This window comes from Spermophilus citellus (assembly GCF_964194105.1).
Source record: "Spermophilus citellus genome assembly, chromosome: 5".
NCBI classification, from domain to species: domain Eukaryota; kingdom Metazoa; phylum Chordata; class Mammalia; order Rodentia; family Sciuridae; genus Spermophilus; species Spermophilus citellus.
The window spans coordinates 6,137,088-6,150,279 of record NC_138186.1 but is presented as its reverse complement, the minus strand read 5'-3'; the positions used below and the strand labels follow the sequence as shown (position 1 = coordinate 6,150,279).

The window sequence follows — 13,192 nt, the reverse complement described above, 5'->3', positions numbered from 1 at the left end:
GAGTTGACAGCACTCCTCTCTCCTGGCTGCCGGCAATCCCTTGTTTTGGATGTTCCCACTTCTGTCCCAGCCCCCATTTTCACTTGGCCTTTTCTGTGTTTCTCCTTTTCTCTTCTTTTATAAGGGCTCTTGACATTGGATTTAGGGTCCATCCTAAATCTCCTTTTGATATCCTAACCTAAACTATTCCACAAAGACCCCCTTTCTAAGTAGGGTGAAATTCATAACTTCTGATGGATGTACTTTGTGTGTGTGTGTGTGTGTGTGTGTGTGTGTGTGTGTGTGTGTGTCAGTGGGGGACATTCAGCCCATTACATTCTCCAAGATACATTGTAGCATAAATAAAAGGGATGGCTGAGAAACCATTGACCAGAGAGACTTGCAAGACTTCTCAACATTTTTTAAATGGGCCAGACTAAATTCGGACTCCTAGAGATGCATGCCCAGGCGATGATGACTGGAAGAAACACAAGGGGGTGAAGGCTATAAATGTCAAGCTAGTACTTACTTTTGGTGGGAGGAAGGGGTTGTGCTCAGGATGGGGTTTATGAAAAGAAGTTCAAGGGGGCAGGGAAAGTTCTATTTTTGTACCTGGCTGCTCATTACAAGGGTGTTCATCTTATAATAACCCATGAAGCCATATATTTATTCGGTTTGGTTTTATTTATCTGTATTTTAAGAATCTGTTTCAAAACAACAAGGAAATGCATCCTTTGGTGTAATAACTTTCTTTTCCACCTGGTATATTTTGTCTGAATCACATTTCTTGTTAACTGAACAAGAACTTTAGCAAAAGAGGCAACTCCCAGTCACAGTACAACCTGAACAAACCCTTCTGTTAATAATGGTGACATGGGTTGCATAAAAGGGAGTGTTCTATACCACAGTTGCCAAAGAAGCCAATTTGTAGTGCAGAGACTCTACATGGAGGTGTTTCTCAAAGTGTGTTCTGTGGCCACCTGCATTGAAGTTACCCTGCTCAGAATGCAGATTCTTGGATCCCAACCAGAGAATGGACTCTAAAGCTGGGATCCCGAACATTGCTATATGCCAGAAGTTCATCCCGGGTCTATTTAAAAACATGGAAGCTCTATCCAAACAGGACCTTCCTAGTCAAAGAACTGAAGACAAACAATTCCACACTGATATCTAGACCACTGTCTACAATAACTATAATGGTCAATTTTCTAGGATATGCTCTTAGAAATTTTGTTATTAGTGTTTGATGTGGTAATGACTTAAGAATGTTCCTCTTTTTTTTCCAAACCAGAAAGATGAAACAGAGAATGTTATTTCATTGTGGGCAACTAACTGAATTGCCATATAAAAGCCTTAAGCTCTTAAACTAGTTTTCTCCAGATCTTAAAATTTAAAGCTACATACTCTAAATCTGATGTGGCAAGCAGATTTGGCTAAGCTAAATGAAAGGCACAATTTAAACTCTCATTATACTTATGTTCAGTTTCCTTAATCACCTAGAATATAATTTTTCCATCTGAAGATTTAATATTGAGTTATCACAGAACTGCTGAATGGGATTGTTTCTTCGGAGAAATTTCTATAGACCTTATGGACGTTGGCAAAATTATATTTCTAAATTGAAAATGAAGATTTTCAGAGAAGATTGTTATACCAAACTTTATTTAGGTATCTATCTATCTCTGTCCCTGGTCCCTTCCTCCCCCACCCCCTCCACTTTCCGGCTGCTATTAGCTGAGCAGCTTTTCCCTGCCACACCCCTCCACCTGATGTTCTGTCTCATCTCAGATGCAGAGTGCTGGAGTTGGCGGACTATGGACTCTGAATCCATGAGCCAAAATACACTTTCCCTGTACTACGTTGTTCTTATCAGGTATTTTGGTCACAGAGACAAAAAGCTAGAAAATATATATATATATATATATATATATATATATATATATATATATATACACACACACACACACACACACACACACACACACACACACTGGATACTGGAGTGGCAATTCTAGTTGTAGCAATGGGAAATAACAGGAAGAAGTCAAAAGTTAGATGAAGGCCTGATCCTCAGTCTCTAGTGCTCAAAAAGAATGACCTAGAAGGACTTGTGAAATGCAGACTCTTGTGCCCTCCCTCAAAGGATTCTGATTCAGCAGGTGGAAGCTCATACATTTTCACAGGCTTCTTAGGTGAATCTGCATTTTCTCCTCAGCAGGTCATACTTAGGAAAATCAACAGTGTCTATATCCCAGATTAGCAATTTGTATCATTGGTGTCCAGCAAGGAGGGTATCTTGTCTCAATAAAGTGAGCAGGAGTTGAGAGGTTTGAAGATCCAGGTAGGCAGGATAACAGGCTGTGTGGTTTTCTAGGCTGCCCTGCAAATCACCACAAATGTGGTAGCATAAAATAACAGTCATGCATTCCATCACAGCTCTGCAGGCCAGAAGTCCAAAATCAAGGTGTTGGCAGGGCTCTGCTCTCTCCAGAGGCTCTAGAAGAGAATCTGTTCCTCACCTCTCCCAGCCTCTGATGGCTTGTACCTGCTCACTCCGATTTCTGCCCCTATGTTTCTCCTCCTCTCTGGGTGTCTGTTTTAAGGACACTGTCAAGGGCTTAGAACTCACTGTGAGATAATTCAGAATAATCTTATCTTGAGATTCTTAGCTACATCACCAGAGACCTTTTTCCCAAATAAGATCACAATCTCCACTTATGAAGATTAAAATGTAGACATTTATTTTTGGGGGGCCCCATTCTACCAACAAAACAGGGTAATTCTTGGAGAACAAGCTATCAGGGCAAAATGAGAGAGGGTCTGACTCTAGCACTACAGAAATTCATTTAAGGAGAAGTAAGGAACACTGAGGCTTAGGAAGCAGACAGAAGCTGGCCACCAACAGACGAGCGGGTTGGAGTGGGATGAACAGCAGAACTGACTTTTGTTATTATCCTGAGTTTCTGAATCAGGATTCTCTAATCCCTACTAACGGGGACATGACTGCACTCCTAGTCTGGGACAAAGCTAAGCTGCTCCAGCAAGTAGACATCCAGGGGCTCTAGGAAGATTAGAAACTGGGAGTCAGAATGAACTACAATATGATTGCACAAATAAGCAGAATCATAAAGCGCCACCTCTTATTGAATACCTGCTACTTGACTGACACTTTACATTTATTATTGCTTCTTTTCAACACAACCTTGCAATATGGGTATTGCAATTTGAGTTCCCATTTAACCTATGAGAAAAGAGGCTTTTAAAGATTAAAGCTACATAGCAAATAGGTGGCAGGGCTAAAATAGAAACCCAGACCATTCTGACTCAAAAGCCCATTCTCTTTACATGCTACCTCTCGACAGAAAAATAGCCTATCTCACATTTTAGCACGTTATCTTCCAATACCTCCTCTTGTCTCTTGGAATGCCTCCCTTCTCCTCCTCACCCTGGAGTTCACCAGACATAAAATGCCGAAGCATCTGTTTTTTCTACCAAAGACCCTACATTCAAAACATTGCTAAACCAGAGTCACGAGTATGGCTCTGGATTGTGAACTCTTGCTTTCTTGAGGCTGTTATATTTTTCTTACTGCAATCACTTATGGAGAACCCAAGTTTTCACAAGGCTGGGGTCCCAGGTTGTTTCTAATGTAAGATGCAGGTCTATAACTGTATGAGTGGCACCATCCCTTCTCCATAACTCGCCCCCACCCACATCCACTGACTGCATACTTCAGTGATATTATGCAGATGATAAGTACAAGCAGCTACACTACTGTAGTGGAAAGCAACATTGATGGAATGCGATAAAGGATGTGCTATTATACCTCTAGCTCAACCAGGAATTCCTGTCTTTGAATACCACCATTATCTGCCCTGAAGATAGAATCAGTCCTATCAGTGTCAACAAATGTTTGCATCCTAGGCCATCAATCTTCTGCTTGTTAAATCCAAAACCAAAATATTCCTGAGCCTGGTGCAGGGTTTAATAGTACCTTTAGTTCATCCAGTATCAGAAAAGGGAACACAACTGAAGTATTAAGGAGCCTTAGCCTGAACTGACCTATGTGGTCTGGCCCTTCATAGGACTAAGTATGTGAGTTTGGGGAAAATAATAATAATGGTGAAAAGGCTCAAGATATTGCCATCTTCTTCGTCATGCGTGCACTATTTCAGCTGCTTTACAGAATTCTCAGTGGCTGGAACTGTAAATGATGACGTGGTCTTCACATTTAGGCCTCTCCCCACATTCCTGCAGGGGTCCCTGTTCCCGCTCAGCCTCACAAGAGGTTTCAATTTTAAGACCCTTGAAAACTTGCACCAGTACAGAAGTCAGCTTGATAATCATTTACAATACTTCCCTACTGACAATTTCTAGTTACTGAAAGGAAAAAAAAAATATTTCCTAAAGTATTTTGGAATGGATTTGGGTCACCGTTTTGCTTTCGGTGGGAAAACTTCCTAGGAAACCGAGGGTGTGGAGCGCTGGTGCCGGCGGCGGCACTCGTGGGGAGCACCACGTCGTCATGAAAGCGTGTACTTCTTGGGATTACTGCCGGGGGGATTAGAAGCCTGCAGATCAGTTCTAGGTTAGCCCTGATGAACTGCTCTGGGTGTTTCTGGGCCAGAGGAGTGGCTTGTGGGGATCCAACCAATACGGTGGTAAGATTTCATTTGATAAAGAGTTAATTTTTTACTTAAAACAGATCTAGGCTAACGACCAAGCGAGCAGGAATGATCTGGAATGGAAGCTACATGGTGCCCACAACCGCGTCAGCCGAGCCTTCTGCCCCCACGATTCTGTCGGCCCATATGCTTCTGTCTATCAGCCTCGCCTCGGGTTCAGCTCTCGCTGCGGCATTGGCTGAATTTCAGGAAGGGGAAACCCCACGATTTAAAGGGCTCGGTTCCCACCTGCCAGGCACCGTCCGCAGGGTCAGACTTGCCTTTGGCACATATTTGGGAGAATCTCTTGCAGTTTTTCATCGATTACACCGACCGGTCAAAGGAAAGAGAGTTCCCGAAACTGTCCCCTTGGTCACCTTGAATATTTCCAAAAGCGAAACTTGGGCTCCACACTAGATCCACACTGAGTCTGCGGGGTGCGGAGTCCCTGCCCAGGTCAGCAGTGCCGGCCCGGCGGGCGGGGACAGGGGCGGGGCCTGGACCAGGCGTGGTCTTCCGTGGGAGAGAAGGGAAGACTTTGCCCCACCCCCTAAAAACTCTTCTCTGTTCCCCACCAATCAAAGCGGCCTATGCAAATAGAGCCCCTGTCGCCCCGGTAACCATGATGCACGGCAGCCAATCGAAACCAACTACTCGCGGCCTGGCTCCACGATTGGGACTGAGGTAAGGAGGTAGAGACCCAATGGGCTGTGGGAACGATCCTCGGCGGGTTGAGGGGCGGGGATATGCAAATATGGTTTGAAAAGCCGGCGGGAAATCCGAGTTTCGCGGGAGGACCTTGGCGCGTAAACCGTATCCCTTCATTCATTGTCAGCAGCAGCTTCCTGGAGCCATTTTTCAGCTGCCGGCCGCAGCACCCGGGCTGCCGCCGCCGCTCAATCCGTTGCATCGGCTGCCCCCGACGCCTCCATCCCCCCTCGGGGCCTGATATCCTTGCGGCCGGGACCCTCCTCTCTCCAGAGCCCCGATTATTTTTGGCTCCCGGGGCTTGTGCGGTGCGGAAAAATAAAAAGAAAAAAGAGAGAGGGGGCTCGGAAGCGTCGGGCGGGGAGGAGAGAAAGAGAGACTTGGAAACTCCGACTGCAAATAATAAAGAAATTGAAAGCAATACGTTAATATTCCATAACACTAAAAAGAGCAGGAGCGAGAGATGAGAAAGGGGATCCAGCCCGCCCTGGAGCAGTATCTGGTGACCGCCGGGGGTGGGGAGGGGGCGGCTGTCGTCGCCGCCGCCGCTGCAGCCTCCATGGACAAAAGGGCACTGCTAGCCAGCCCCGGCTTCGCCGCTGCCGCCGCCCCGGGCGCATACATCCAGATCCTCACCACGAACACTTCCACCACCTCCTGTTCCTCCTCCCTCCAAAGTGGCACGGTCGCCGCCGGCCCCCTACTCCCCAGTGCCCCCGGCGCGGAGCAGACCGCCGGCAGCCTCCTCTACACCACGCCGCACGGACCCTCCAGCAGAGCCGGGTTGCTGCAGCAGCCACCAGCGCTAGGACGCGGCGGCGGCGGCGGCGGCAGCGGCCCTCCGGTAATACCCTCCCTCCCCACCGTCCCCAGCCCAGGCGGGAGGTGGGCTCGCCCCGCGTGGGGTGGTGGGCGCGCTGCGGGCCGCCTGGGCGAGCGCGAGGCCGAGCGCCGTGGGCCTCGGAGGCTGCCCCTCCAGCGCGGGCTTATTGTTAGACTTGTGTGCTTCCCCCAGCCCTGGGAGGACGAGGGGCCTCGGCCCGGCGCGCGGGGCAGCGGGGACCGGCTTGGCGCGAACCACACCAAACACTCCGAAACTTTTCGCGGCCCCCCCTTCTTTTCCTGCACTTTCCCCTACCCCCACGCTCCCCTCCCCTCCAACTCGAAGCTTCCTCTTTCTCGGGCGTAGGAAGGGGTCACGCCCCGGATGGAGAAGGGGTGGGGGAGGGAGTAGTGAACTGGGGAGTCGGGGACCCCAGGGGGTGGGAACTGGGGCACGGCTGGGGTGCTTGACCCCCGCCGGCCTCGGAGGCCCGAGCCCGGCCGGGGGTCCCTGCGGCGTGCGCCGAGCGCAGGGGGCTCCCCCGCTGCGCTCGCTTGACACATTGGGGATCTGGAACTCTGCGCAACAAAGGGGCTGGGGAGGCGGCGGGGAGCCGGGCCGGGGGAGGTCGGGCTGGCCGCCGGGTGCGGGCCGGGGCGTGGGCTGTCTGGGCTGGGGGCAGTGGGCTGGGGCTGGGGCTCCGGCCTGGGCGCATCCTGGCGGCGGCGGCGCCCGCGTGGCCGGAGCGCCCGGGCCTTCCACGCCGGGCCCGGGCCTGCCCTTGACCCGCCTCTCCCCTGGCCCCTTCCTTCCCCGCCCTGTCCCCCTCCCCGCTCCCCGGCGACGGAGGGCGGGGGCAGCTGGGTTCCCGTCCCGCCGCCTGGGTCTGTCCCTCTCTCCGGGACCCGCCGGTGACGTTTCGCACACGTGCGCGGAGGACGCGCCTGTGACTGGGGAGGAGGCGGCGGCTGGAGGGGGAGAGGGGGCACCCACTTCCTCCTGCTCGCCGGCTCCCTGGCCTGGGACGGTCCCGGCGCCCTCGCACCCGCCCCCGGCACCGCCACCTCCCTCCTCTCCCCACCCCCGGCGCCCGCCCGCGCCCGGCGCCGCCGGTCTTCGGCCCTCGGGCCCCCTCTCCAGCCGGCCCCCCACCTCCCCCCGGAGCCAGGCGGGTTTCGGAAATGCCCTTACAGCAGCAGGTTAGTGACCGGACGGCCCGGGCCGCTGCCGCCGCGGGGCGCCGGGTCCTGGTGGGGGCTGAAGCCGCGAGGGTAGGCGGGTGAGCGGGGTTTTGGAGTGGGAACGGGGGGTTGGGTGCTTGAGGGAAATGAGTAAGCAAGAAAAATCTAACTAAGTAAATGCCCCGGCCTCCGGTCCTAGGAACCCCGGGGCGGGAGTGGCCGCCCCGGGGGGTGGGTATGGTGTTTACGTGGATTTTTTGTGGGGGGCCGATGGATGGGCGATTGAAAACCGGAGGGGCTTCTCGCCAATGGCCGAGTTGAGCTCTGTTTTCTGTCTTCCTTCCCTTGTGCTGGAGGGGGAGGGGGCGGGTCAGAGGGTAGGGTGTCTGTAGGGTTCCCAGGCCACCCGCCACCCCCTCCCTTTGTCCCTGTAATTTATAAAGCGCCTTTGAGAGATGATTTAGGTCAGTATGCGCCTTCTCTTTTTGTTGGTACTAGAAAGAAGTATGGCCCGGAGGTCTAACCCTTTTTCCTTTTCTCCCCTTCATTCCCTTCCTCCATGCCTCCTGGTCTGCACCCTCGTGGTGAGCCTTGGCCCCGTGAGGCTAGAACCGAACCAGGCTCGTTAGATAAATGGTGGCTTGATCATACCGGTAGTGGACCTCACCTTGTCTTAGCTCCAAATGGGTTCATTTTTTGCAGAATCCAGGTTTTGCGGGGGTCTGTAAGAAAGTCTGCACATGGGCAGCACTTTGGGAAATGGGGTGGGTGTGGGAATAATGGCAATTTTTATTTTTTCCTTGTTCCTAATTTCTCCCCGGGTTCCATCTGAAGTGCTTTCCAGTACCAGAGATACTTGCCGGGGATGTGTGATACAGTCTCTGTCAAAAAAGCTCATCGTTTCTTTTAGTGACTAGGGTCTGCCAGCAGGGGGGAAGCGGAGTACAGTACCTGCTTACTCTACAGTATTTCTGTGCTGGGTTTTCAGTTCCAAGAATATTCCACAGTTTTATTGGCATTAAATGTCTTGCTATTTGACCTAAACATGCTTGGACATATATTAAGCATATTTCCCCCTACACAGTTCTGTTACTACATCATAAACCTAACCTGAAACAAACAGCTTATTGACATACTTCTTGGATCAGATTGAGATTTATGGGTGGTAGTTTTGATAATGGGAAATTGTGAAACCACTAAATAACCTTTTTTTTTTTTAAATCTTAGAATGCTAGTTGGACCACGTCTGCAGGACGGACTGAGTGAATTTTTATGTAGTTTGCTGTTTTTAAGTATTTAAAGTATAAAAATTTGCCTTCACCACCTTCCAAGTTATTTCAGAACTTTATCCCCATTGTGGAGGGGTTATTATTCCAAGAATATATGTTTGTTAGAATTTGTACCACACAATAACTTTTCATTACATGAATAAATGTATATAATACAACTTATGAGTATTCAGAAGCAGTTTTGTATAAGATTGCAGTGCTGACTAGTTGGTTAGTCTGTGTTTTAATTGCTGGATCTTCTGGGAGGGGTAGGCAGTCGGTGCATACAAAGTCCTAAACACTACACGTGAAGTTTGATTTCTTTTTTTCTTATCATAATTTTATCAGACTTCTATTTCAGTGTTGAAATTTGTTGATATTCTTTCCCTAAGCAGGAGCTACCGGATGGAATAGCTAAGTGATTGTGAATAGCCAGTCCCACCAAAATACTTTCTGTCCAAGAAGATCTTGATAATTCTTCATATGGCCAGAGCTGCAGATCCATCTGGTTTTGATTCCAACTTCTGTCTCAAGAACATCTAAGAACTTAACCAGGAACAAATTCCTCACCTTTTTTAATGGGAGAGAAATAGATGAGGGAGGCTTACTGGCACAGCCTCCTGTCATTTACAAGGTGTCTGGTTTAGGCAAATAGCTTAATCTCTCAAAACTAGTTTCCTTTTCTGTAAAATAAGGACAATAATAATACTAACTTCAGGGTTGTTTTAAAGAACTAAATGTGATAATGCATTTAAAATAGCACAGTGTCTGGCAAAGAGTAGATTTCTATAACATTATTCAGACATGTAATTTTTTCCCTAACAGTGAAATGGTATAAGACCACATACCTACTGCTCCTTTGTTTACATGTGAACAGAATAGTTGAAAGTTTTCTAAAGTGGCATGTAATTGATTTATACGTAAATAATTTTAGGTTTTTAAGGAAATAAACCATGGTCATCCTAGCAATGGATAAAACAGGGATATTTCAGTAAGGCATGCCTGTGGTAGAGGTGGTGGTATTGAGCTTCCTGAGTGGGTGCCTTGGGCTGTGACAAATTTAGGTCAACTCATCCTCTACTTTTAATACCTGGGTTCCTGCTTCCCATGATTCCATGGGCCTGCCAACTTAGGATGCAGTTTATGCTTAGTGGCCTTTGTGAGAACTGAACTTTCAACCTTTACCACTTTCACTACATAAATCCAGTCTTAGATTTGGAGCTGTTGGAAATTGACGAACTCCAAAGAAACCTCAAGTCAGAAGTGCTCTTTACTGGAGCTAGACGGGCTTCATCATGTTCTGCCTCTTCATTTTTCTAGAAAGAAGCTGATAATATTTCATTCTTCCAGAAAATTTGGGATCTATTAATGCAAGAGGCAGTGGCCTGTCACATCAGATTTAATTTAATCCAACCATAGCAACCTGCTGATTATACTTTGGGAAAGAACTCTCGATGCTTGAAATGTTCACCTGAGAAGGGAGGAACCGTAGGTGCTATTTCAGCAGGGTCTCTTTTCCTGCATGAGTATAAAAGAAGAAAAATGCCGGGCTCCTGTGGTTCTGTACTCAGTAATCTTGCTGCTGAGATACACGGTTGATGCCAAGTTTAAGCTGACAGAGAATTTTTAGTCACTACATACCCCAAAATGGAAGTTTTAATATAACCCACAGCCCAGACTCAGGGCAGTACCAGTGACTTCACTGTAACCGGTCCCAGGCGCCTCTGGTCATCCTAGGAACAAAGTGCCCTCCACCCGGGCACCCAGCAGGGCAACTCCAGCCTGAGAGCAGGAAAGGGGTTTTTTGTTTTTCTATAAATTGCCACCTTGTGTAATACTTGGAAAGGTAGATTCCGAGATTCATGTGGGGCTGTGTAAAGCTAACTTGAAAACAGAAAATAATACTCTAAGCTGAGATGTGAATAAATAACAACACCTGGAGACTGGGGGGGTGGGGTGGGCTGTGGTTTCTCAAATCTGAGGTAGTAGTTTTCCTTTACTCCTCTCCTCTGCCATCCTCAAGATGCACCACCCACACCCTAACCCCCTTTCCAGGGACTTGGGACCATTTGGCAAATGGCTTCAGATACACAGGTTTATTTTCTGGCTGGTTTTCTAACTTAACCTGATTTATGAATATCCTGTGTGTATGACCACTCACATCCGCTCTCCCAAGCTAACCAACTCCCAATCCCTTTTAACCATCTACTTTCTCATAATAATTAGGATAGGTGGAAATCAGTCGCCTGCACTCGGCAGATCAGGCCCCTCAGAGAAACTACTCCAAAGAGTGCAAGGTAAAGGGGTGGACTTCAGTTCTTATCAGATTCTGTTTCATTTTGTTTTTTAAAGAGGGGGACTTCTCTGAATTCTTGGAGGTACTAAGTACGAGGTTAGTGCGTATTTTCATGCTTGTTAGCAGTTAAAAATAGTGTTTCAGGGGCTGTATTTACCATTGCTGAAGAGCTTTCTTTTCTGCTAATCATTTTTCATGGGACCAAGAAGGGAAGATAACTGGGAAAGCAGTAAATATAGGAAACCGCTAATGTATCTCCTTCCTCCTCCCTCAGTCCTGTCTGCCTTCTAAGAGTGACTGAGGAAATGTATCTCTCACGAAGGAAAGTTATGCAATGGAAGGTACAAAAAGCACCCACTGAGGTGGGGGCCCGGAAACTGGCGACTAGGGGCGGGGCCAACAGGGGTAACCTAGGGGGTTTTACTTCAGTGGGAGGGAAGTCCGTTTTGTTTTCTGGATAAGACTTGCTTGACACACTCCCCTACGGTGTATAAGGATGTGTTCTCAGTCTCCTCCCACCCGAAACTTCATGGAGGTTGGAAGGTCTCTGGCCGCCACAGCTGTCTACTCTACACTGTAACTTTGGCAAAGTGATGGGACCCATGGGTGCCCTGATGGGATCCCAGCACTGCCTGCACTGTGCTTTGTAAACTAAGGCAGGGGGTTTTAATTCAGCTGGAGCTTTATAGCAGTGAGAACTGACAGCTGATGCAATTTGGGAGGGGATACGAAGAATAATTGGCCGTCCGTGGCAGTAGCACACCTGTCTGGGGCCGTTTGTAGTGTCCAGAAAACGATCCTACAACTGGACAGTCCCTAAGAACAGTACTTGAGGTTAGCATAAGCAACACTTGATACTCGCCATGGTGTGAAGTCAACACTGAGAGCTCTACAGCTCAGTCCTCATCACCCCGTCCCCTTCTCTTGCAAGTGAGGAAGTTAAATGCAGTCAAATTGCTTGCTCAAGGTCACTAGCCAGCTTGTGGCAAAGCCAGAACTGAAACGGAACATTTGCATTCTTAGAAGAAGCCTCATGTGCCAAGAGAGGGTGAACCATGTCATAGGGGCCCTATATGGGAAAATTACAATGTCTAGAACACATTTCAGATTTCTGTCGGGATTGGTTACATTTCTTTAATGAGCACATAAAAAAAAAAGTGTCCTTTGAACAATTGAGTATAGATTGACAACTTATTCCCAATGATACAGAATAAGCAAGGTGACTTTAGATGTTACATGAAAGTGAAGTTAAAATATGAAAGGAATGAGTTGACATCTAAAGTAATAGTAGTATTTTTGAATTTTTGATACTTGCACATTTGATTATTTTCTATGGACGTGGCATGTCTGCAGCCCCCAAAGTAAAGAATATTCTCGACAGAGAATAGAACCTAAAAGGATTTGTGAAGCTCTTGGAGAGGGATGCAGCACAGCTCTGGCCTTGGAGGTTTTGACAGAGCGTGGACCTCCTGAGTGACTGCCCTCCTCCCAGGGGTGACACTGACTCTCTTCCTATGTGGTTGGCTTCGGGAAGATTTCTGCCTTAACAAAGTGGCTGATGAGTTAACTCTTGCAGAGAACATCATTATCCCCTAAAATCCAGACCTAATTTCCTTAAAATGCCATATTTTGCTTGTGGAACTAACTGGGAAAGCTTACAACAGAGTTGCTTCAAGCCCTGAAGCCTGAAAGTGAAACGGTCCAACATGCAGTTCACTGCCCAGTTAGGGACAGGGATCTGTGGCTTCTAATTCACAGGCCCAAAGGCGCCCTGCACGGATAGGGCCTGGCAGCCAGTAAGGTCACGTAGCTATTGATGAGAGTGTGGTTGCCAGGGAGGCTGATTTCCTCTGGAAGACTTGGAATCTAGAGGCTGTCTGAGGGAGCGGAGTTGAAGGCCCTTGGCCTTCCCAACCAGCTCTGGCCTGGCCACCTGGAGAGCAGTGTGGCTCCTTAGCATGCTCTCGACTGACTGCTGTGAGAGGCTTCTTCCTGTCCTGCTCTTTATGATCTGGATGTGTGGAGGATCTGCACTCGGGGCCGCAGCCTCTGCCTGACGCCATTTCCGATGCTTCGACGTTCAAGGAACATAAAAGAGATGGTGTCCCCTCTGCGCCCTTCTGCATCCAGCAGTCCCTTGGAGAGAGAAGGCTGGCGTATAAAAGGCAGAGGGAGTGACAGCTGAGTTAAGGTCAGGTGATGGCCCTGCAGTGAGGGGGCTCTCATTCTGCCTTCACTTACCAGTTGAGACTTTGGGCAAAGACATCCGCAGT

General features: G+C 48.5%; 1 protein-coding gene and 1 long non-coding RNA gene across 5 annotated transcripts in view; both read left to right on the top strand.

Moving 5' to 3' along the window:
* The first annotated feature begins 1,768 nt into the window (after positions 1–1,768).
* Positions 1,769–6,177, top strand: LOC308650268. The gene is made up of 3 exons (XR_014022305.1): positions 1,769–5,099; positions 5,228–5,327; positions 5,482–6,177. It is a non-coding gene; the product is annotated as an uncharacterized lncRNA (long non-coding RNA).
* A 446-nt stretch (positions 6,178–6,623) lies between these two features.
* E2F3 (E2F transcription factor 3) overlaps positions 6,624–13,192 on the top strand; it is a 693,003-nt gene continuing 686,434 nt past the window's right edge. For 2 of the 4 annotated variants that reach the window (XM_081296306.1, XM_081296305.1), the window contains exon 1: positions 6,857–7,373. In XM_081296306.1, the coding sequence (XP_081152432.1) occupies positions 7,356–7,373 (18 nt within the window). In that variant the 5' untranslated portion in view covers positions 6,857–7,355. Of the gene's footprint in view, positions 7,374–13,192 lie in introns of all 4 variants that reach the window. The other 2 variants (XM_081296311.1, XM_081296310.1) reach the window with 2 other exon arrangements.